Genomic DNA, 25,238 nt, shown 5'->3' with positions numbered 1-25,238 from the left:
TACAATCCGACGGTTCACTCTCTCCTCGGTATTACCGACACTTGATCCGTGGCTTGACACCCGATTGGTCCATGAGTTCTATTTAAAGCGCATGGAGGGTCATTGTTCGGGTAATCCGTGCATGAGAGAAGCTTATGTAAATTTTCATTCTTTGATTAATAAATTGCCTGTAGTAGCCACGTTGGTGCAGGGCGTGGACTGTTTCCCTCTTTGAGGGTTTTAACCACGTCAAAAATACTGGTGTATTGATCTGTGATCTAGTTGTGAGCGGTGTCCTTTTGGTGTTCTTTCTTAGGAACTTACCCTGTAAATTCCTACAATTTGCACATTCGATCTTGGAGCTCTAGCATTCCCGAGGAGATCAATGTACACAAAAAATTAAACGAGTATAATTAGATGCACTCAAATAGATTTGCCATTTAAAAACGCATAACAACCAAAATCCAAGCCATGTGATTTATTTTCTCAATTTGTTGCAAGAAATACTATGTACTCAATTTGTCGCAAGAATTCGGAATTTCATATCATAACCCAGTTGACTATGCTTACAGCTTCATGGAATGACAACACTTCTACTTCCATAAAGGAAAGTACTCAAAAGTAATGATGGAGCCTAATATGAAGCAAATGGTTCTCAACATGTGCACTTGATTCACAAATTAGGTGAAAGAGAGGAGGACAAAAAAGTATTTACTGAGCAGGAAATGACCAGTTGGATCCTCAGAAGGAATTTTGTTCTACCTCATTGCCACCCGGTGATGTAGCTTTATAAATCCCATACATTAATTTTGTGTTAGTGTCAAACAAGAATAATGTCATTCTGGGATGGATTTTTTTTGTACAAGTTTTGGAAAATTTTAGGGGGTTAATATGCGCAAATGGCCTAATTTTCCATGCTTTTTCCAAAAAGAAAATTCTTCAATTCCAATTTTTTCCTACAAATGATTTGCCCAAATTTTATAAGAAAAAAAATATTTTACCGTAAAAATTGCCAAAATTTTATAGAGATTATATAAAATCATTAAAAATTTGAATATTTTTACTAAAATATCACCAAGCATTTTATAGTTTGCATATATATATATATATATATATATATATTTTCAGCAAGAAAAAAACATCTGTTTTATATTATATAAAAACAGTACATAATTCAGAATATTGGGCATCTGTGGCCACCTTTTGTGTGTATCCATCATCTATATTTAGCATACAAGCAAAAAACTCCATTATCATCATACAATTTGTATTCATCAATGGCACTAATGTGTAAACAAAAAATAGAGAGTATCCAACTTATCTACATGTACTGAAGCACTATATACCTCCATTTATATGTGTCATATACAAAAAAGGAAATGTAAAAAGAAAACATATAGATGAATACTTATCTTAACTGGCAGCATCCATCTTTGTTTTGAGCCTGTAAGATATGATCACTACCCTGGTATGAGGAGGCATCCAACATCTATGGTGAGTGAATCCATCTTTATCTCGATGTACATTCTGTCCGGAGTGGACCCTTTTTGGACATTTGATCTGCATTATGGTTATGGTCCCGTCCAATATGTTGTATAGTGGAATCTTGAAAAGTGGCCCATTGCTTTTCAATCAGACCTAGCCAACCTTGAAGAGTGCTCTGTAGAATCTAGTTTTTTCCCAGTATATGATCAATAATGGTATGGAAATCCCAAAAAAGTGCATGTGAGGTATGTCCATGTAATTTGCGAAAAACAGTAAGCCCCATATAGCCATGGCTTTAGCTTTCATGTCCATGCCTCTTCCCGCACTCCAATGTACCCAATACTCTTGTATTTCTGAAAACTTGATCCAAAAACCACATCCACACATTCCTCCTTGAGATGCCTCATCAAAAAACCCCGCGGGGGGATGCAGTGCATGGACCAGCCCCCATAATAGTGTTCTCCTTGGGCACATTGTTATTATCACTATCAACGTTGATCCATTGGGTAATGCGAGCCAGAACCTTATCTTCTTTTACTTTGACATTTTCAAAAATTATTTGGTTGCACCACTTCCATATTTCCCAGAAAATAGCCAGTGGGATCATCCTCCATGTGGACCGTTGTGAGCTCCACCAATTTAAACAGTCAGAAATACTAACATGATGTAGATATGGAAAGCCCATATTAACATAAAAGTGTCTCCATATGCGAACCGTGCATGGACAATGTAAAAAAAGATGATTGTTATCTTCTCTTGCATTCCAGCATAGATAAAAGATCCCTGGTCTTTGTCGCTTCCTCTTTTGTAGGTTGTCCCAGGTAAGGTTTTTGTTATTCCAGGCCAGCCATAGGAACAAGATGATCTTAGTGGGAAATTGCGTGCGCCAAAAACTGTAGAACCAACTTATCACATTGTGTTGTAGCTCTTGTGTGCAGAGGTAGAAATAGGTGGTCGCGACCTCTATCTCACCGATCTTCTTCTTACCAGCTCATGTGACCTGGTCTCCTCAACCATCTCTGCAAATACCAAGTGATTTCATCATGATTCAGATGTGTTCCCATTCAAGAGCCAAATGGTCAGTCAATCCCAGTTCATTTGCCCTCTTCCAAATAGGTATGCAGCCAAGCCATTCCCAGATGACTTGGTTCCGGAAAAAAAAACCTCTACAATTGAGAATATGTAATAGGTCAATAGAAATGTTTGTATTCCTGCACATACCAAGGATCTGGTCCCCTCCAATCAAAATCTGGTGCCCAGTATTAAATTGCCAACATAGATTTTGGAGAAAAATATTTTTAATCTTGTTAAAGCTAAGCCATATTGTCGACCCCGTATTGCAGCCGATGGATCCTCGAGGCACATCCAGAATACAAAGTCTTTGTCCTTGAGATATTTGAATCTTATCACTTTACTCCATATGCCCTCTCCGAATAACCCGCGCCATAGTGACTTCAACAGTAACGCCCATCCAAATCGCCGAAGATTTATAACACCCCATCCTCCCAGCTTTTTTGGTCTAGAAATATGTTCCAATTTGACTAGGTGGTATTTAAAATTTTGTGCAGCCCTAGACCATATATAATGTGCCATAATACGGTTCAATGAGTTGATGATGAGTTGTGGAAGTTGATATAGATGGGCCCAATAGACCCCCATCTGGGTGAGCACTGACTGAGTGAGAGTAATGTGTCCCCCCAAAGAGAGGCACTTGAATTCCCACCCCCGGATTTTCTTGTGAAAACGATCAACCAACCACATCCAGTCGATGTTCCGGTATTTACAAGGCTTTATGTGATATCCCAGATATTTCATGCCCACATCTAGAGGATCTGCACCCACCCCAAATATTCTCTATATATATGCAATGTCACTTATATTACATGTGCCATATAAAATTGTAGATTTAAGAACATTCATAATGAGGCCTGTGGCTCGACCAAATTTGTTAAATATTTGAAATAATGCGAGCCATTTAAATCTATGAATCATAGCCATGATCAGTATATCATCAACAAAAAACCTGTGCGATACACGAACATTTCCCCAGAACAGTGTGGTTTTCTACAGAACAGACAAATACACAATGTTGTGGCTATTGCACAAGAAAGTCTACACTCCATACATGTTAAAAAAATGAATGCAGTGGTTATGAAGGTCGATCTTAAAAAGGCATATGACTGCCTAGACTGGGGATATCTCCGGATGGTCCTTCACAAGATTGGGATACAGACCAGTGGTGCAGAATGGATTATGGCATGTGTTACAAATGTCAGGGACGTTGTAGTTGTAAATGGATATCCATCCCATTTTTTCGGAGCGGGTAAAGGACTGAGACAAGGATACTCACTCTTTCCCCTTTTATTTATTCTTGCTATGGACGGACTAAGTTTACACATCAAAAAAGTTGTCACGGAGGGCCATTTTGAAACTTGGCACATAAGTAGACAAATTTCTAATTTGCATATTATGGATTAGTAAAATTCGCCAAGATTTGTAATCTTTAATGTAAATTTCCATCCTTAAAACTTTCCCTTTAAAAATATGCCAAAAACATAATATTGGAAACATAAATATCAGCATTTTTCAGATGAGAAACTCGATTAATGTTGCTTCTGCAAATCATCCCTCATTTTTGCGCTCGTTTTGACTTTGGCTATTTCCTTTGCTATTAGTCACTTGAAATTTTGTGCAAAATGATTAGCCTTGCATTAATGTTCACATATTAGGCTCATTCAATTCTAGATTAGCCTTTAATATTTGCGTGTGACAATATGCAACAAAACTGCACTACGAATTACAAGAGCAGTGGTTCATTCTGCTTCTTTTATGTATTTAATTCTTAAACGATTGAATGGCTTAGAACAGGGCATCACATAAAAAGCTTCGGTTAAAGTGAAAATTTGAATGGATTCAATCAGAATGGGATTCAACGCAGCCTAGAGCTTGACATCGACATGTGAAAACTTTTCCAATGCTTACATGGGTTATGGTTATTTAATTTAGATGGCCGGAGCGCGGGAGAGACGAGCGTCACAAGGAGAGTTAGCCACCTCGCAGTCATGCATATCAAGGAACCAATAACTGACAGTCTTAATCTTTGATCTCAGCTGTCTTGCAATTGGTTCGTGTTTTGCCCTGGAACCATCCATATCGCTCGCAAAAGTTGTGCTGCTCCAACAACCAACCGGGGACGAGCCAGCCTTATTCACTTTTGCATGGCCTTCGATTCTGTTTCATTGCCACGTTCTCCCTTCCTGCATGAAACATCCTTTGTGGCAATCCTGATTTTTCTCTTGCATGCATGGGGACGCCTGGAGGGTAAATCACGCCATCTCGAAGCTTCCCTCACTCCTTTTTAAGTTGCCCCCTGCAGTCTTCGACAGGTTTTCGGCCTTCTGGCCTCGCGGCCTTGGGGGCCTTCTGTATTCCTGGTTTTGATCGTGAAGGCATCCTGCATCTTAATCTTTCTTTGTGTGGATTGTGGTGGTTTCGTTTAAGGTCTCAGGCGCTCTCTCCCGCGGCTCTCGGTGAAGTTTTCATAGGTCAGTTTCTTTCCCTATCCTATCTCTGTGTTGCTTTTCTTGTTTTCATGGTAAAGTTGTTTAAAGGACTCAGTTATAGCTGTAGGAAGATATAATTTCTGCCCTGTAAGTAGACAGTTATGGCTTAGCAATGTGGATTAAAATGGCTATGTTCTTCTGAATGCTGGCCTGAATTCCGTCGCTTCCAAAAATGCTGAAGTCCTTACTATTTAAATTAAAGAATTCTATAGTCATTTACAGTCCGTGTTCAGATTTTCGGGTTAGAATTGGCAAATGGTGGTGCATTTTTCAGTTGTACTGTTGTTGCATCGACTGTCAGGACTATTTGTTAGGATATTCTGACACATAGGAAATAGTTAAGTACAACTTGGTCTAGTATAGAGTTAGGTTTAGAGTTAGGTAAAGTGTGTTTCTTTACCTTGTACATTTTGTAACTTACAATCCGACGGTCACGATATGTAGTGATCCGACGGTTCATTCTCTCCTCGGTATTACCGACACTTGATCCGTGGCTTGACACCTGATTGGTCCATGATTTCTATTTAAAGCGCATGGAGAGTCATTTGTAGGGTAATCCGTCTATGAGAGAAGCTTATGTAAATTTTCATTCTTTTATTAATAAATTGCCTGAAGTGGCCGCATTGGCTCAAGCCGTGGACTGTTTCCCTCTTTGAGGGTTTTAACCACGTCAAAAATACTGGTGTATTGATCTGCGATTTGGTTGTGAGCGGTGTCCTTTGGTGCTCAACTTGTAGGAAAACTTCTGTATCTAACCCATACTCGACCTGACCTTTCCTTTGTCGTTGGCCTTGTTGCTCGGTTTATGCAAAATCCACGTGAAAGTCATTGGAAAGCAGCTAAAAGAATACTTCGTTATGTTCGAGGTACAGTTCAGTTTTGGATTCATTACAGTGCCGAAGCATCTCCTCTATTGGTTGGTTTCACTGATTCCGATTGGGCTGGTGACCCTGATGATCGGAAGTCTACTGTCGGTTATGTGTTCACTCTTGGTTCAGGACCTATTACATGGGCTTGCAAGAAACAAGGTGCCATTTCTCTTTCATCAGCAGAAGCAGAGTATCGTGGTGCCGTAGAAGCTAGTAAGGAAGCCCTGTGGCTTCGTCAGATCCTGTCAGAGTTTGGCTTTCAGCAGCAGCATCCGACTACACTTTGGTGTGATAATCAAAGTGCCATTCAACTATGCAAAGATCCAGTCCAACATCAGCGCAACAAACACATTGAACTGCACATGCACTTCATCAGAAAGCTCATTCACGACCATGTTCTTGAAGTACAATATTGTTCAACAGATGATCAAGTTGCAAACATCTTCACAAAGGCTCTCACAGAGGCGAAGTTCACTAAACTTCGATCTATGGTTGGAGTTCAGGAAGTTGTCACTAAGGGGGGATAGGCTCTAGTGCCTCCTTCCTTCTCCTATTGTGTCATATTTGTAAATCCTTCAATCCTATCCCAAGTTGTTCTTAAGGGGGGATGTTAGGATATTCCGACACATAGGAAATAGTTAAGTACAACTTGGTCTAGTATAGAGTTAGGTAAAGTGTGTTTCTTTACCTTGTACATTTTGTAACTTACAATCCGATGGTCACGATATGTAGTGATCCGACGGTTCATTCTCTCCTCGATATTACCAACACTTGATCCGTGGCTTGACGTCCGTGATTTCTATTTAAAGCGCATGGAGGGTCATTTGTAGGGTAATTCGTCTATGATAGAAGCTTATGTAAATTTTCATTCTTTTATTAATAAATTGCCTGAAGTGGCCGCGTTGGCTCAGGTCGTGGACTGTTTCCCTCTTTGAGGGTTTTAACCACGTCAAAAATACTGGTGTATTGATCTGCGATCTGGTTGTGAGCGGTGTCCTTTGGTGTTCTGTCTAAGGAACTTACCCTATAAATTCCTACACTATTCGAATGCTTAGCCTTCTCCTCAAAATCTTGTTGCTTTCACTATGTTCCTGTAAGGGTGAAGTCGAAATAACCAGATAATTTCCTGGAGTAAATGGCTCTGTCCTAATCCACCGTGTCTTCTGTACTTAATAGTACTCTCTTTCACCCGTTACAGCTTTAGAAATCTTTGTGTTCCATTTCTGGTCAAATTGACGGTGGGGAAATCGTCCTTATCTGGCATCTCTATATGTGAGATTTAGAGCTCGGGTCTTATCGCCTTCATTTTCCCTTTCTGGAGCGTTCCATTTCTCGGATCCCAAGGGCTCTCTTCGCTGACATTCTTATCTCTCCTTATCTAGTAGAGTCTTTTAGTCAGGATAGGATCTACGGATCGGATATTTCCTGTACTGTCTTTCTTAATTCTCCTCATCTAGCAGTTACTCCATCTGGGGTTTTTGTTCAGAAAGGGATCTTCGGATTGGATATTTCCGGTACAGTCTCAGCATGTCTTTATGATCTCTAGGTGTCTTCTGCCTATATAGCGATCTGTCCTCCGTCTCAATGGCAGGTGGGTCTGACTCATCTGCCACGCAAGCAATGATTCAAGCCACTATTGAGGTTGAGGAAGCTCATGTGAAATCAAGGAAGTGTACAGGTTGGCAAGCCACGGTGGAAGATATGATTGTCAAGCCCGCATGGCATGGAAAGAATGGTCCTCCTCCCGCGATGCCTGTTTCTGCCTTCTCGACAAAAGGGAAGGACAGTTCTAGAGATGGGCGGTCATATGACCAGGCTTTTCACTTCAACAAATCCAAGATCCCGGTGAAAACTGTCTCTCCCCCAAAGGCAATTTCTTTAGAAAGCGTCGTTCTAATGGAACGCATAGATAGTCTGCAAAAACTGGCTTTGATCGGGAAATGGCAATTCCCTGAAATGGGTGAAGCAGACATGAGGCAATGGTTGGCAGACAAATGGAGTCCCCTGATTGGATATACTCCATTCATTTCCCGCCTAATGAAGGAATGGTACTCTTTCCACTTCCTAAAAGCTTCCGACTTAGAGACTGTTCTTATAAAACCTTGGGTCTTTGGCAGAAGTTTCTTGTCCCTGTTTAGGTGGTATATTGGTTTTGATCCATTAAAGAACACTCCGTCTAACAGTCTGATTTGGGTGAAACTTCCGAATTTGCCTTTGGAAATGTGGTCGACTGAAACTCTCACAGAGATAGGGAACTCCATTGGCAAGTTTATTTATGTAGACCCCTGGTGCAGAGGAGAGAAAGACAAGAGAATAGTGTGGATCCTTATAGAGAAGCCTTACAAAGGAGGTTATCCGGACCACATCGAGATAGCATGGGATAGTTTCAAAATCAAACAAAGGTTAGACTTCTGGGGTATCCTTTTAGGTGCTCCTTGTGCCATAAAACAGGACACCTGATAAAAATTGCAGTCATCGTTTCACCCGTAGGCACAAGAGAAATTTTTGTAAATTTGGTAGGAGGTTTGATTCATCTTTTTCAGAACGTACTTCTGATACTTTAAGTCTTCCGGAGGATCCTCATAAGATAAATCGGGGTCCAGAGGCTCCCGACCTAAAGATGTCTCAAAATCTTTCTCCCCAAGAACCCCTTCTCGAGTCAGACCTCCGCTGCTCTTTTCAATCTTCTCATGAGCCACTCATGAGAATGAGAAGAAGAAGATACATTTAATGCATAACCAGACTGAGATGATTGACAACGACATGCAGAAAGTGCCATTCCTGAAGATGAAGTTGAAGTTGAAGTTGAAGAATGCTCCACATGGACGTTATGTTTCTTCATTGCGGCTTCCAAGGCTTCCATCTTCTTAAAGCATTTAGATTCTAAGTGGCCATCTCGATTACAAAAGTTACAATGTCTATCAGTCTTCTTCCATTTGTTTTTATTGGTCCTATCATTTTGCTGAAATGATCTTTCATTTTGAGGCTGAGTTTGCTTAGGACCCTTGTTTGGTTTAGGACCATTCTTTTTAGGATATGACTTCTTAGGATTCTTTGAATTTGGTTGCTGCTAGGCGGCTAACGCTTTCTTGGAAGAGTTTCCAAGATTAAGAAGACCAAGGTGTAAGAGTTTTTCTTGTTCTCTTATTAAAGAATCACAAAAAGAGTCAAAGGAAGGGGCCTTGTAGTCTTTTCCCTGACAAATGAAAGCTTCCCTTGTAGAATGGAAGGTGGAAACAAATACAGAGTAGGCTGGTCCCAACTTAGTAAGGATGGAATAAATAAGGTTACTATCTTCTTTCTTAACCTTAACACCTTCCAAGAGATATCTAAGGGTCTTGAATTTGGACAAGAAATCTTCAATGCAAGAAAAATTATTAGGATCCAATGTAAGCAACTCATTTTCAAGTTGATGGGCTCTAATTTCATTTTTAATCCCAAAAACTTTAGTGAGTTGTTCCAATGCTTCATGAGGAGTCTCAAGTTTTGCAATATGGAATCTAAGATCAGGAGAAATAGACATCCCTATCAAACCACGTGCTTGATCTTGTCTATTTTCCCATTTTGCAGCCTTGTCTTCATCTTTTGGTTTCTTCTCTTGGTCTGTGGCTATTCTGTAGAGACCTTTACTTCTAAGTAAATCTTCGATGTAGGATATCCATTGGAAGTAGTTAGTGCTGTCAAGAATGACTTGGCATGGACTTTCCATTTAAAAAAAACTGAAGCTGAAGATGCTGAAAGTAAGTGTTCCAATGGATAGTTTACGAAAAATTAGGCGGTTTTAAAAAAAACGGCTCTGAAAAAGGCTTCCGGATGAAGAAGTTATGGCTTTTTGAAAAAAAATTGTTGAAGTTGCCGGAAAAGTGCGCGAATGTGCGGAAATGAAAAAATCCGCCCCCACAAAATGGAGACTTGAACCCAAGACCTCTACTCTCTTAAAATAGCTTTGAACCAATTGATCTATACAAAAAATTTGAGAGAGAGAGAGAGAGAGAGGGGGGGGGGGGAGGGGGCTTGGTTTGCGTGCTTGCCTTGAGAAAGCTCTTTTTCCCTACAAAACACAAAACACAAAACCCAACACGGACATGCAAAGAAAACGAACCTTATGGCTCGAAGTTAGCTTTAGCCAAAAAACTAGATATTTTAAAAAATGAACCTTGCGGCTCAAAGTTAGCTTTAGCCGAAAAACTAAATATTTTTCTCAATGTTTCTGATTTTCCGAGATCACACTAAGGTGCAGGGAAAAGAGCATACGCATGACAAAAATCCTTCCTTTCTGTTTCTGATTTGCCCAGATCGCACAGAGTCGTAGGGCAAAGAGCATACGCAGAAATGAAAGGTATAGATCCGGTTAAAAAAAAGCTAAATAAACCGAAACCGAAATAAGCAGAGAGAAAATAACAGTAAACTGCAAATAAAGACTGTATACCTCCAGATCTTAAAAATGACGCAGCTAGGGCTACCAGAAACCTTTTCGCGTGAAACGAAAGGGGTTCCTCACTGGAACAGATGCTCTGAACACAACAGAGCAGTCCTCTCGGCTCGAAAGCAGTCAGAAACAACAGATCTAGGAAACTGCAGTCGGATGCAGTTCTACCGGCTTCAGATTTGGATCACCAACGGACGCGGCCCTCAAATAGCTCTGATACCATGTAGGAATTTACAGGGTAAGTTCCTCAGAAAGAACACCAAAAGGACACCGCTCACAACCAGATCACAGATCAATACACCAGTATTTTTGACGTGGTTAAAACCCTCAAAGAGGGAAACAGTCCACGGCCTGCGCCAACGTGGCTACTACAGGCAATTTATTAATCAAAGAATGAAAATTTACATAAGCTTCTCTCATGCACGGATTACCCGAACAATGACCCTCCATGCGCTTTAAATAGAACTCATGGACCAATCGGGTGTCAAGCCATGGATCAAGTGTCGGTAATACTGAGGAGAGAGTGAACCGTCGGATCACTACATATCGTGACCGTCGGATTGTAAGTTACAAAATGTACAACGGTAAATAAACACACTTTACCTAACTCTATACTAGACCAAGTTGAACTTAACTATTTCCTATGTGTCGGAATATCCTAACACAAATGAGCTATGGCAACGTCGATTAAATAGATTTGGTCAATTTAGGGTTTATGACGCGAAGGCCAAAAATCAAGAAAAAAGTGACACTTGGCGACAATTTCCAAAATAACTAAAGTGCCTCCTTCGGGATGTTAAAAATAGATCCCTATTTTAGGGATGCTTTTTTGCTTTTTTACTTTTTTTTTGCTTTTTCCGAGAAAAGCTACCATGCATTTCCTGGAAAGATTGCACAGTTCTGGGAGGAACCGAGCAATTCTCTGGTTCATGCACTGAGCAGCTTTTGAGCAAAAGGCTTTTGCACAATTTCTGGGTTGAGTGGCTCTGGGCTGCCTCTCATGCTTTGCGCAATTTCCCAGCTGAAGGCTGGTTTTCAACTAGCACTGCGCAATTCTTGAGCTCAAGGCTCAATGCTAACTTGGATTGCACAATTCCCAAGAGCAAGGCTGGTTGCCCTCAAGGATTGTGCAATTCTCTAAGGCAAGCTTGAAACTGGATGGAAACCAAGTCAAGAGATCAACTTATGGGTTAGACAGTAAACCAAGTAAACAAACACAAGCCAAAATGCAAAGGATGAGGCTTAATCAAAGCACAAGTACCTAAGTCAATGCAAGATGAGCTGCTGTGATTTAGAAGGGAGGCTCCAAAGCAAAGCATAGGCAACATTTTGGAGGGTGGTTGTAGATGCTACAACAATACCCTTTTTGTTGATGATTATGAGTGAGATTAAACTCTTCAATATAGTATTTTTCCTTTCTCCCTAGCTCCTTATCCCAAGTACACTTGTGAAACTTATCCCTAAATTGTGATTTTAAGTCGTTTTAAATATATTTTTAATTATAAATAAATTTAATTTAAAAACATGTTCTATTATTTAGTCAAATTGTAATTTTATGTTTTTTAAAATGTTTTTTGTTTGTTTGTTTTGTTCGTTTTTGTTTTTGTTTTTGTTTTTTGTTGTTGTTGTTTTTTTGTATAAATAAATTCAATTCACTTATAGCATTAAAATTATGTTGGGCCTGGAGTATGCCCTAAAATTGCTTATGCTTGGTTAAGAGCTTGTCTTCCCCGCATGTAAGGAAACAAGTTAATGACCCAAGACCAAGAGGCATCTAGCAGGAGTGAAAGCATGCCTCCTTACAGACCACCAACGGGTTATTCTAAGTGATGTGGTTTTCTTTGAATAACGGTGATGAGTCAACCTGCATTTGCGGTTAACAACAAAAAATGGTTGTCCTCACTGTTAGTATGACAATTGAGTTAGGATAGGTTTTCCCATCGTGTAAAAAAGAAAACATTAAACTATGTGATTGAAAAAAATGATTTAGCTAGGAACGGTGGTTTGAGCAACATCTGTCAGATGCATCAACACAAGTGTTAGACAGGGCTAAACACATTTCCTCCCCTCCATCCTTCACCCTTTAGGTTGTTATCTTTCCTTTGCTGCAATATTTTTGCAATAACATCATACACATGTTCTATTCATTCAGTGTATCTTTGCACCTTTAGGGGAATTGCTAGTAACCTATCTTTCACATATAAATCTCGCAAGGACAACTACCCTTAAAAATAAAACTATCTCTACTTTACACAAAAAAATATAAAGTATCATTACAATAAAACATTATTATTGTGGCCCAGTGAGGTTAGATTCTCTATCACCAAATGCAAAATTACAATTAACAAAATACCTCAATTTAACATTCAATAAAACCCAAATTAACTAAATTTTAAACCTTAACACTAACTTAAATTCAATATTTTTACTTTAATTTAAACTAAGAAACAAATACGACGACTCTATGACACTTTAACTCATTAGAATAATATAAAAATAATCCTTTAAAAAATTAAGATATTACCATTGAAAAAAAAAATATCACTGCTTACAAAGTCATCAACCACCACAACATTAAATACTACATTGATGGGGTGCTTTGCTAGAAGTTGTGATGCGGAACACAATATCGAGACGAGAAAGTTGCAAAATTTCAAAGATCAAATTTCCAAAAAGGGGTTAAAATACTAACCCGAGTTCAAGCCAAAGTTAAAACGCAGACTCTGATTGATGTCCAGCTGTGGTTGTGCTCCTCGTCCAAGTCAGCTTTCCCGCCAAAGTTTTTCGCGCCAAAATGCTCCATCTTCATTCTCGGCCCAACAAAACCTCCTCAAACCCCAGGCTGGGCCTCTCACACATGCATTAGCTGACTATCTGAGATCAATTCTTTCCCATCTTTCTCAGAAGGCCGCCGCTCAGCTTCTTAGAGTTCGAAGTCATGGTGAGTGCTCTTCGAAGCTTCAGGTTTTGTTCCGTGTTTTTTAACAGAATGTCCTTCATGCAATCGTATCTCCACACTTATTTTTCTTATTCATGAGTTTGCTTGGCATTGTGATAATTTTTTCGAAAAATTTGGTTTAGAGTCCCGGTGAGCGGTTCTGCATTTTTTACTAGCTGATTACGAAGAGCAGTAGACGTTCATTTATCACAGAAAATGATTAAATGGGAGAGTGCAGCTATGGGGTTTTTGTACATTTATGTTAAGATATATTAGGTAGAAGAGCTGCCATTCTTTTAGGTTTAAACTCCAGGGGTTTTGCATTGATGAAGAATAATGGTCATTCTTCAGGGTTTTACGTCAAAATATTTCAATGACAATGCTGTTTGTTTTGATTTTTTGGTGTGATGGTAAAGCTGATGTTGCAAATATAATGCAGGATTCCGATCCTTCAACACCTGGGTCTCCGACGTCTGGACCAGGGTTTAGTACCGATCGTCTTCCTCCAACAAGCAGCTCACGCCATAGAAGCTCGACACAGTCAATATCTGATGAAGCGGAAGTTGATCCGGACATTTTGGGAGAAGATCCGGGCGATGAAGAGGACGAAGGAGAGGGGGAGGATCTTTACAATGATAACTTTATTCAGCAGTAAGATATCCTTCTACTTAGTCTATTGATTTTCAGAGCTTCGGGGGGTCTGCTCTACTTTTCTTGTTTTCTAAAATTTATTTATTACGAGGTGCCGGTAGATGTGATTGCAACAGTAGTTTGTAGCTACTACTCAACTGATCGTATTAATATATTCAGTGGTAGCTGGTTTGTCAATTTTAGAGTGGAGTCTTTCGCAGTTTAATCTATTAATCCATGAGCGTTTCTGGTTTTAAATACATAGAAGTTTTTTGAAACCTTGTTTAAACTTCGTCTACGCAGTTAAAGCCAAAAGCATTCACTGATTAGTTTGGTACCGGTAGAATGAAACTTTTGGCAATCCAGTCAATGGCTACTGCAAGAGTAGACCAGTTAATGACTACGACAAGAGTGTTTCTGTTCCTAGCAATGACGGAACTTGAGACCCACTTCTGGCGATCTTCAGGCCTTGGCATTTATCCACAAGCCCATGCCTCAAAAGCCAGTGTATACATTGGAACAACCACCAATAACTACACAACAGCCCTACAATCCTGGGAAGAATATAGGTATTTCTGCCCTTGATTGTCCATGGAGACTATGGCTGCTGTAGAAGCTTAACAGAGAAAGAAACATTGAGAAATATGAGGTAACCTTTAAGTAGAAGCTGCACTGACAGAATAGCCAAGCCCGTTGGAATCTTTTGATGACCTACGTTTAAGTGTTAGAAAACTAGAATTTCATAATTTTTTGTGAATCAGGTCTTTTTGAGATCTGATAGAAGGTGGCCATTTCTGTTCACAAAATTCTTTGTAAAAAATGGTATCCTGGCTGATTGCCATTGAATCCTTAGTAGGGTTATAAAGATGATAATTTTTTTTTTATCTGAATTGTAAGATGCTTGACATTTAGCATCTTCCCATGTGATGCTTCAAAGGAGTTCTTTTGGAATCTCATCTGCAATGGCCTCAACCCAAAATGGGTTTGGGAATCATTCACTCCTTTATGTATCTCACTTTCGACCAAAGTATTGTTCTGCCTCTCAGCCAGACTGTTCTACTGCAGAGATTACGGTACAACAACTAAATTCCTTCTGATGTTAATTTTATTTTTTGAAGGCTTCATAGTGTAATAATCTCCATTATCGCATCTATGTCTGTTTAACGGCTTTTGGATTGTTCCTTAACAAAGGCAGCCAATGTCTTTAACATTGCTCTGATATATCTTTGGGTAAAATTGCCCTAAGGGTTAGGAAAGAGCACTTGACAAGTTTTGTATTCCAACAGTATACTTCAGTTTGACAATCAGAGAATCAAAATACAATGAAATAGAATAATCAGGTATTCATCAGTTTGTTCCTCTAAACCAATTCAACAGAACATAAGCAGTTCAGATTCACAGTCCTCTCAATACAATTGAAATACATAACAATGGCTATTATATCAACCTAACCCTACTGTCCCAATACCCTAAATCTAACCTTGTAACCAGCCTTAGTAGCTTTTGTTTCCAGCTGTCTTTGTGATGCCTTACGACTTCACAGAGGGGGTCTGGTGCCTGGATCGAGTTCCAACTTCAATGTGCTGCCACAGATTGCTTATGAAACGGGTCACAGAGTGGGTTACTGTTGTCCAACAGCCCTTTTGTTGTGAAGTAGCCTTCTGCTGTTCAAATTCAGATTTCAAGAGGTGTATGTTGCCACAATGACTGTGTCTCCTCCAAGAGGGAGCCGCTGCCAGGTTTTTTTCTTTGGATTGGTCTGCAGCCACAGAGAAGCCCAGAGAGACTTCACTGTCCTTAAATGGCCACAGCCAGACCTCTGTCCCAAGTTCGGATCCACTGCTGCCCTAAACTGGCCTCAATAGGTTTGCGCTGCAACCAAGAACTGCCTGTGGGCCAGAAGAAGAGTTTCACTCCCCTTAGCTGTCTTAAACAGACCTTGATGCCACCAAATAAGCTGTCTGTTGCTCAGATGAGGGCTTCACTGCCCCAAAATTGTCTCAGTTAGGCCTTAATAACACAGAATGATCTCTCTCCTGATCAGATGAGGGCTAGAATGGTCTCAGCCAGAACTTAAAGATGCAGAATGGTTTATCTCCTGTTCAGATGAGGGCTCACTGCCCTAGAATTACCTTAGCCAGATCCTAGAAGGGTTCCGCTGTCCCAGATAGAAGTCTGGTGCTAATTTGTGCTCCACAGAAGATTCGGACTGCTTCGCTGACCTAGATTTTAGCCTCAGAAACCTCAGAATTGATGAAAGGTGCCACAATGTGACTCAAGCTAAATCATCCACAGAAAATCGCCCCATGCTTTCCAAAAACCAGATGAAGATGCTTCGGAAGATTATGCCAAACATATTAGAGAAAGAGAGGGGATTGGCTAGGGTGGAATCTTTCACCACCGAAACCAATCAAAGGAAAAAGGGGTTTTAAAACCCTCAGAGCCTCAGCTCACAAAACAGAAATATCCAACAACCATGATGAGAATAATGATTCTTCTCTCTCTTATTTATAGACTCCCTTTGGGGTTTTCCTAATTTTAATTTGAGGGACTAACAAGTTTCCCTCCACTTAGGCCCCATACTTGCTTCCTTCACAAGTTTTCCTCCAATTACCTAATTTACCCAATGTTGCCTCAAAAACATTGAATAATGGGTTCTCCCCTTTGTAATTGACCATAGCCTACGGGGTTGGATAGGCTACTTTGTTTTCCCTTGGGAAATTAATTAGTAGATGACATTAAAGTCCCCCCTTTCCGATATTGCTTGCCCTCAAGCAATTGCAAGCTCGGGTGCAGCAAAATTTGTCCCCCTATTTTCAAGAATGAGGACCTCTCAATTGACTCGTATCCCTTCTTCTGATCACTTTCAAACCATCTATCTTTTTTCAAAAAAGTGATGTAATAGTGCCTGGCTCTTCTCCATATTCACTGTCATGATGAACATTTGCAACTGCAAAAATTGCCCATAAATGCCTTGAAAGGATTAAGTGATCAACACTGAAGTTTGGATTGATGCTGATGTTAAAGCCCCCATAACCATGAGGGTCATCTTTCTTACTGAACATTGGTATCTGAGTTCCATCCTTGCTGGTTATGAAAACCTGTTCAGCCTCAAACTCTGTCCACTCAAGGTCTGGAGCAACAGTCCCTTTAAAAACTACTAACTCATGTTTTTCTGCATCTAGGTTGCATTGACAGATAATGCCAGGGGTCAGGAAGCTGTTAAAACTAATAAATATCTCCGTCTGATATTCCAGAAGCTGACCCAAAATCCATTGGCAAATTATGAAGCAATTCTCCAGATGGCCATTCTCATATGTGCAAATAACAGCTTAATAGGAGCTGATTTCCACTGACAAAGCAAACTGATTCAAGCACACCTTTCTCAGATGTTCCAATAATGTCACTCAATTTGGAAATGTATTTATCTATCTGGTTGCCTGGTTGATCTACTTCAGACAGCATCTTCATTTCCTCCTGACCTGTCTTTTTCTTGTAAAATGTTACCCTTATGATTCATCATCCCACAACTATGGTTGTTTACAAAACCATTTTCATACTGTTTTCAAGCTTGTCCTTTCTAGACAAGCATTTGTCAGCGTCATTGTTATCCCCATCTTTTCCAATGTGACTTAACTGGAAGGAGATGCCATTGGATTTTGGCCACATCTAACGCCTACAGAAGTAGCACTTTGGTGTTTCTGATTTGGGCATGAACTTACTAGTGGATCTTCCAATGATCTGGTAGTATTGCGGATGGAAACTGGAGGGGAGTAAGGGGGTTCATTCTCTGTTTCAAATAAATGTCTTCTTCTTTCATAGGAATCAATTCCTTGACCCCAACTTTCCTCTGCCTTTCTCAGGCTTTCTAGAATCCAAACTGCTAGAAGAATCATCCAATGATCTAAAAGAACCTATTTTAATGTTTCTGCTACTATCCCTTAGTCTTGAGCTATATCATTTCTAGCTCCTTTCTTAAAAGGGTGTCTGCTTGCAATATCTAATTTTCCATTCATGTAAATATCACGAAACCTTGGAATTCTACATCTGTATTGATCCTGTCTATCTTCTTCATTATCTCCCAGCAAGCCACATGTGTAACCATTACCTGTATTTCCTACATGCAAGCAGTCCCTTTGGATACCACAGCTTTCAGCGTTTTCGAATTTTGGAAGTTGGCTAACCGTCTCAGTGCTCCCAGAGCTGTTATGACCATCGTCCATTGTGCGAGAGTTGACACAGTCCCTTCCTCCAACACTTGCAGTTCTACCTTTAGAGCACCTTTTGTCCAACAACTTTTCACACATTGTCAATCCATGCAAACATTCTGAAGTATGTGATATTTTATGAGAATTACTCCATCAATTTTTAGCTTCCGCTAGTTTGGCAAGAGTCGTGCTTGGGAACAGCTAATGACTCGTAGTTATGGCAAAGTCCATCTGCACCATAACACAAAACTTCATATTGGCATGGGGGCAGCTCAACCTTTGAATAAACTTTCTCCTTAATGAACTCACTGGTCCTGTCAGGGTGCCCATGGGAGTGCCTTTGAGAGCCTTGATGGCTATACCCTGAACCTGCTCCCTCTGATTGTGAGAAAGACATGTCATCCTGCTTTACATGAATATGATAGGTTATAACCTTCCTTGGTCTTCCCCGAGTTACTGATATTTGCATGTTCAGACTTTACATAAAAGGTTCCTATGTTTCCAGCCCCATGATCAGTAATTTTGGGAAGTTCTTCAAGCAAGCTTTTTCCCCTTCTGAGCTTTTTCTCCACATTGGCTTCAGATAATTTTTTATCTAGATCAAGATCTTCAGATATATTATGTCTTTCATTCATAGGCAAATTAAATGGATTGATCCCGCAATCTAACTCATTCTTTGGGGTAGAAGCAGTTTCTGTATTCAAGATGCCTTCATTTTTATCCGACTTTGACAGCGCTTTGTCATCTAAAGAGGACATGAAACCATTCTCTGGAGACTCTGATTTCAGGAACTGTGTCTGTGCAGTCTCCTGTTTTGTTTCCGAAAAATTACCAGCTAGCAATTCACAATTGGGAAAGGGATTGGAGTATGTTCACTTTAGAGTCTGTTCATTTTCGATTCAAGCTCAATTAAAAAAGGGATTAGAGTCTGTTCAATTTGACTAGTAATGGGAAACAAGAATATAGTTATAACATTCTAGTTTCTATTTGCAGAGATTACCAGCGTCTAGAAGGCCAAGATCGGTACGAGTCTGTGGACTTGGACGATGAATACCAAGATGAAAGAGGATATGATGAGATCATGGCAGATCGTCGTGCAGCAGAGGCTGAGCTTGATGCAAGGCATGGTGTTACTGTGAACAGAAAGCTTCCTAGGATTCTCCGTGATCAAGGTAACTTGTCCTTTAACTGGCTAGTTTCGGAATATGCATTGTTTACTTAATTAAATTGTTTTAAAATAATTTCTGCATTTTTGTGTGTTTTTATTTAGACACGGATGACGAAATAGAGTTTAGGCCACGGCGAAGGGCACGTGTTGAGCCTCCAGTTACTGACCAAACTGAAGAGGAGCCTTATGAGGTTAGCATCTATGGCCATTAATCTTTTATCACTCTCTTAGTCTAAATCTAGCAATAATTTGGTTGTTATCTACACATTATAATTGATGCATTCCCGATTTTGGAGTTAACAATCATTCTTTGCTCGTTTCTCTTGATTTCCCTGGGAGAAGATTTTAATTTTTGAAAAGCTAAAGGTAGGAGCTAGATTGACTCATGTGCTATCCTGATTCCTTACTTGCATGGGTAGGTAGGAAGACTGCTATTTTGTTATAATGATGGCCGAGCATGTTCTATTTGAAGGGATGGCAATTGCATCCCTTTCAATAATAAAACTTAAAAGTATCAGTTCTTCAAAAAATAGAAAAATCTAGTATACTTATTTCAAAAGTAATATGATGCAATACTATTTTAACACCCAAAGTGGCTTCTTTTCCCCAATTGTACTATCTGAATCAATTCTTATGATGAAAAGGCATGGTACAGAGTTAGAGAAGGGGAGATTTCTGGAGCCCTATCTAAAAGAACATTCTTATTTATGTGAATTGTATTGTTGGTGATAGTGATGAAGAGATCATGAGACAGAAAAGATCAATTCAATTATATAGGTTGATTGATATGAAGCAAGTTTTTAGAATTGTGTAAGTAATTATTTCAATCATTTGGAATAGTTTTATCTACTATTAAGGATCCATGATTGGGGGATTCTATTTTAGAAGTATTCATGACATCTTTTAAACATTGACTATATTTTTAAAATGTGTTATTTCACATGTTCAAAACCTTCTACTCTTCAGTGTCTTCCTTGAGATGTAGTATATTTGGCTTACAATTACTCAATTTTCAGTGTTTCTCTTTAGATATTTCTCACATTTTCATATCAATGCATTCTTTTTATGCTTCCACGCCCATATATCTTCAAATTTATAGTTTGTTTCTATGAAGTTATCCCGCACCTCGTGGAGTGAGGAAATTTTTTTGTCACTAGATTTGTAAAGATATTCTTGGTTATCATATCTACAGGAGGAAGAAGACGAAGAGGGTGAATATGAAATGTACAATGTTCAAGGAACATTAAGAGAATGGGTCACTCGAGATGAAGTTCGGCGTTTCATAGCCAAAAAGTTCAGACAGTTTTTACTCAGCTATGTGAACCAAAGAAGTGGAAATGGTGAACGTGAATATATTCGGCTGATCAATGAGATGGTTGCTGGTGGGTATACACTGCTCTATTCTTTGTAATTTGTCATACTAAGTCAATTATGGTTTGGTGATTTAGGCTTGTCTCACTGAGGTAGATATTCTAGACTAAAATAACCTTGCTAGGTGCTTGAACATTCCATCAAAATATGCGAGGCCTAAGAAACTTTAACTTGACTTTTACCTTGATAAAAGTACTCCGACAAAAATCACTGTGAAATAAGGAATATCTTATACAAAATTTATCTCAACTTATTTAACAGTGCAAATTGACTCTTATTTTCTTAGTTTCCCCATACGTTTACCTGATATCTTTTGTGTCCTGGTCTTCACTTCAGCAAACAAGTGTAGCTTGGAGATTGATTATAAGCAGTTCATCTTTACACATCCAAACATTGCCATCTGGCTAGCTGATGCCCCTCAATCCGTGCTTGAAGTGATGGAAGAAGTGGCTTTAAATGTTGTGTTGAATCTACATCCAAATTATAGAAACATTCATGATAAAATCTATGTTCGAATTACAAATCTGCCAGTTTATGATCAGATACGTAATATAAGGTATCCTTTTCTCTTCTTTCTAGCACATTTGATTTCTATTTTACTGAGTAGGACATTCCTTGTAGAGTGTTTTTCTGAGGCTTATTTATTTACCATCCTCTCTCAGGCAGGTGCATTTGAATACTATGATTCGAATTGGAGGGGTGGTAACTAGGAGGTCTGGAGTTTTCCCTCAACTGCAGCAAGTCAAATATGATTGTAATAAATGTGGCACTGTGCTAGGGCCTTTCTTTCAGAACTCTTATTCTGAAGTGAAAGTAGGTTCTTGTCCTGAATGCCAGTCGAAGGGGCCATTTACAGTTAACATTGAACAGGTTAGCTGTTGTGAATTAGCAGTTCCCTTGGATGCTCTCTTTAATCTGATACTGAATTGGATTAATTTGCATGAAACAAGTGTTGCTCAATTGTACAATAGGTTGGTTCTGGTGTAATGTTCGTAGATTTTAAGATTTACTCTATTATTAGTAATTAGTAATTACTACCTCTTTTGAGAAGATCCTGGAATTTTTACTACAGGATATTCTGTTATAGTCTGAACTTCATAAAGAAAATCATAAGCTATTGGATCTTGTTTCTGCTTCTGGTTTTGCTTGATTCACCTTTTTGGTATATTCATGTTTGAGCTTGTTTGTGTCTTCACAGACAATATATAGGAACTATCAGAAATTATCACTTCAAGAAAGTCCAAGTATTGTGCCTGCTGGTCGGCTCCCAAGGTACAAAGAAGTCATTCTCTTGAACGATCTCATTGATTGTGCACGTCCTGGAGAAGAAATTGTAAGTTCACATTTTATTTATAAAAGCATTCTTATTTCAAATTAATGAGGATATGACAGTTTACAGAACAGTGAAATTTAAAATGTGTTCATCGTATTGCAGGAGGTGACTGGCACATACACAAATAATTTTGATATGTCTCTAAACACTAAGAATGGCTTTCCAGTCTTTGCAACAGTTGTTGAAGCTAACTACGTTACAAAGAAACAAGACTTATTTTCTGCATATAAACTGACTGATGAGGATAAAGCAGAAATTGAAAAGCTTTCGAAAGATCCCCGAATTGGAGAACGGGTTAGTGGTTACTCTGTTAATATAGGATGCAAGTGATGGGAATTTCTTGTCTCAAGCATCAAGGGATGGTTTTAAAATCAAACTAAGAGATTTATTTGTAGTCAATTCATGGCTTTAAAGTTTAAATTGCTAGAATTTTTCCAAGCAAAATGTTCTACTTATTTTTCTTGTGCAGAATTGTTCAAAGTTTTGCAGACATCACCAATTCTTCACTGTGTGTGCAGATTATAAAATCTATAGCTCCATCTATTTATGGTCATGAAGACATTAAGACTGGAATAGCTCTTGCAATGTTTGGAGGCCAAGAAAAGAATGTCAAAGGGAAACATCGTCTAAGAGGAGACATAAATGTCCTCCTCCTTGGTGATCCAGGAACAGCAAAATCTCAATTTCTGAAGTAAGTACAGACAAATTTTCCATTCAATTTCAGGAGATTTGAATTAGGGGTGAGCTTTCCTGAAAACTAAAAGGAGGCTTATTTTTATATATGTTCTACATTTAATAGGAAATGTCTAATTGCTCTGTTCACATTTCTCATATAGGTATGTTGAGAAAACAGCTCAGAGGGCTGTATATACAACAGGGAAGGGTGCCTCAGCAGTTGGGCTCACAGCGGCAGTCCATAAAGACCCCGTGACACAGGAATGGACTTTAGAAGGTGGTGCATTGGTCCTTGCTGACAGGGGTGTTTGTTTGATTGATGAGTTTGACAAAATGAATGACCAGGACAGGTGCCTTCCTAGATCCTCATATATTCTCTACCCTCCTCTTAGTCCTTGTTTAGATGAACGTGAATTTTAACCTGTGAAGTGTGAATTCACACAATTTGATGCTGAGATATTACAAATTGTGCTTAATATTTACATTTTGTTGCAGGGTGAGTATCCACGAAGCTATGGAACAGCAGAGCATCAGCATATCCAAGGCTGGAATTGTGACATCTTTACAAGCGCGGTGTTCTGTGATTGCAGCGGCCAATCCCATAGGGGGCAGGTACAACTACATGGCCATTATTAATGATCCGTTTTCAACTTGAGAAGTGGTTATTTTGTTAGTCAGTTTAGTCTTATATTTTTTTTCACAAACAGGTATGACTCGTCGAAAACGTTTTCTCAAAACGTGGAGCTCACTGATCCTATTCTCTCCCGTTTTGATGTCCTGTGTGTTGTGAAGGTAAATTCAACTAAAGTTATGCATTTTGAAAACTGGTCTTTCTTTTATCTGATGTTTTGCATTTTTTGAACTGTTTTATCCCATTGTCTGTGAGTGTGATTTAATCCTTTGATTTAACTATTATTTGTTAACACCATTTCTGCTGTTAACTTGCAGGATGTTGTTGATCCAGTTAGAGATGAAATGCTTGCAACCTTTGTTGTTGACAGTCACGCTAAGTCCCAGCCTAAAGGTTCTAACATAGAGGAAACACCTGCAGGCCTTTCTCAGGATGAATCCTCCAATTTGAACCATTCTTCCGATCCAGAGGTTTAAATCACTTATCTTTGTTATGTTTATGTTTTAGGAAAAAAGTCCATACAATTGTAAGAGTTCCCGAAGTTTATCTCATTCCCGTGCTTCTATTGTTCTCAACATTTCATTTTCAGGTCTTATCTCAAGATACATTGAGGAAGTATCTTACATATGCCAAGCTTAACGTGTTCCCAAAATTACATGATGTGGATTTGGAAAAGTTGACACATGTATACGCAGATCTGCGGCGTGAATCATCGGTATATAAATAAAATTGATTCAGTATGGGTTACAAACTGCAAGCTTAGTTACTTGAATTTGTACCTACTAATCTCGTCTGCCCATTCTTGCCTGGTTGCAGCATGGTCAAGGAGTTCCTATTGCAGTAAGGCATATCGAGTCAATGATAAGAATGTCTGAAGCCCATGCTAGAATGCATCTTAGAAATTATGTTGCTGAAGAGGATGTAGACATGGCCATTAGAGTCCTCTTAGATTCATTCATTTCAACTCAGAAGTATGGAGTTCAGAAAGCCCTGCAGAAGGTAAGTCATGGAGATGGATTTGGGATATATCTGATAGTGAAATAAGTCACCAGTGCAAATTTAATTGAATCTGATTGCATGTGTTGAATGAATGAGCAGAGTTTCAAAAAATATATCACTTACAAGAAGGATTACAACGAGCTGCTGCTGCATCTTCTACGAGGACTTGTCAAGGATGTCTTGCGTCTTGAAGAACTGATGTCTGGGACTAGACCCCGTCTCAATCAAGTTGAGATTAAAGTAGAAGATTTAAGGAACAAGGTGGGAGTTCATTCTTATGGTAGTGATTATTTTCCACTTTGCCTCTGCTTGCATAAGGTGTTTAGCATTGACCAAACATATCAGCGTGTTTAACAAAACGTTGTTACTTGTATGCAGGCACAAGAGTATGAAATTTATGATCTGAAACCATTCTTCATCAGTAGACAATTCGCAAGGGCTAATTTTACACTGGACGAGGCAGAGGGAATTATAAAACATCCAGTTGCTTGACGAGGGGCTTGAATATTATTTGATCCTGTCCTTTTATTACATGTATAATATTAAATCGCTCTTTGCGTCCTTTCCTATTGATGGATTTGGAATCCTAGCAGTGGAAGGTGCTGATAATGCCAAAAATACTGCCCTTAGTCTATTAGGGCATAGAGCTCCTGGAAATGTAATGGCTCCCCATTATTAAGTTTTCCTCCGTGAGAAACATTTGTGTTTATGGTTCAAAATTTTCCGTTGTCTCACATATGTACCGCTTCCAAGTCTTTTAAAGTGTCTTCTCTAGTGCTTTGCCAACTGAAAATTTCTACCTATTTTTCTTCATGCATATGGAGATAGGGCCGCTCCCAATTTTTTTCAGACAGTTGGCAAGTCCAACAACCCTTTTACTCCCTTGGGATAAGGGGTTTTGTTCCAATATATTTTCAAGTAAGCCTAAACTTGTGAATCATTAAAGTAATGTTTGCTGAT

The 25,238-nt window shown here is 39.2% G+C and overlaps 1 protein-coding gene across 2 annotated transcripts; it reads left to right on the top strand.

The window, feature by feature from the left end:
* The first annotated feature begins 13,128 nt into the window (after positions 1-13,128).
* On the top strand, positions 13,129-25,000 carry LOC149139800 (DNA replication licensing factor MCM2-like). 2 transcript variants are annotated; one of them, XM_089449025.1, is made up of 18 exons: positions 13,129-13,266; positions 13,703-13,914; positions 19,095-19,273; positions 19,372-19,460; positions 20,462-20,651; positions 20,977-21,196; positions 21,303-21,510; positions 21,839-21,973; positions 22,076-22,267; positions 22,492-22,664; positions 22,810-22,998; positions 23,144-23,260; positions 23,356-23,440; positions 23,597-23,749; positions 23,869-23,994; positions 24,096-24,278; positions 24,378-24,539; positions 24,657-25,000. In XM_089449025.1, exons 1-18 carry the CDS (start codon positions 13,264-13,266, stop codon positions 24,768-24,770), a joined length of 2,730 nt encoding a protein of 909 aa, XP_089305151.1. In that variant the 5' UTR covers positions 13,129-13,263; the 3' UTR covers positions 24,771-25,000. The 2 variants fall into 2 exon arrangements, with proteins under 2 accessions (XP_089305151.1, XP_089305150.1); XM_089449024.1 differs by lacking the exon at positions 13,129-13,266 and having other exon boundaries at positions 13,697-13,914.
* The last annotated feature ends 238 nt before the right edge of the window (positions 25,001-25,238 follow it).

Source organism: Pinus tabuliformis, chromosome X, assembly GCF_031772625.1.
Source record: "Pinus tabuliformis cultivar Carrire ecotype Pingquan chromosome X, CPIR1, whole genome shotgun sequence".
Lineage (NCBI taxonomy): Eukaryota > Viridiplantae > Streptophyta > Pinopsida > Pinales > Pinaceae > Pinus > Pinus tabuliformis.
The sequence above is the reverse complement of the archived record's forward strand: the minus strand, read 5'-3'. Positions and strand labels throughout refer to the sequence as shown.

Bases quoted from the DNA above. Each gene is read 5' to 3' on its own strand.
- LOC149139800 (XM_089449024.1), top strand. From the start codon at position 13,697: ATGCAGGATTCCGATCCTTCAACACCTGGGTCTCCGACGTCTGGACCA. The intron at 21,197-21,302 runs GTATCCTTTTCT...ATCCTCTCTCAG, and splicing joins GATCAGATACGTAATATAAG to GCAGGTGCATTTGAATACTA. The intron at 23,261-23,355 runs GTACAACTACAT...TTTCACAAACAG, and splicing joins GCCAATCCCATAGGGGGCAG to GTATGACTCGTCGAAAACGT.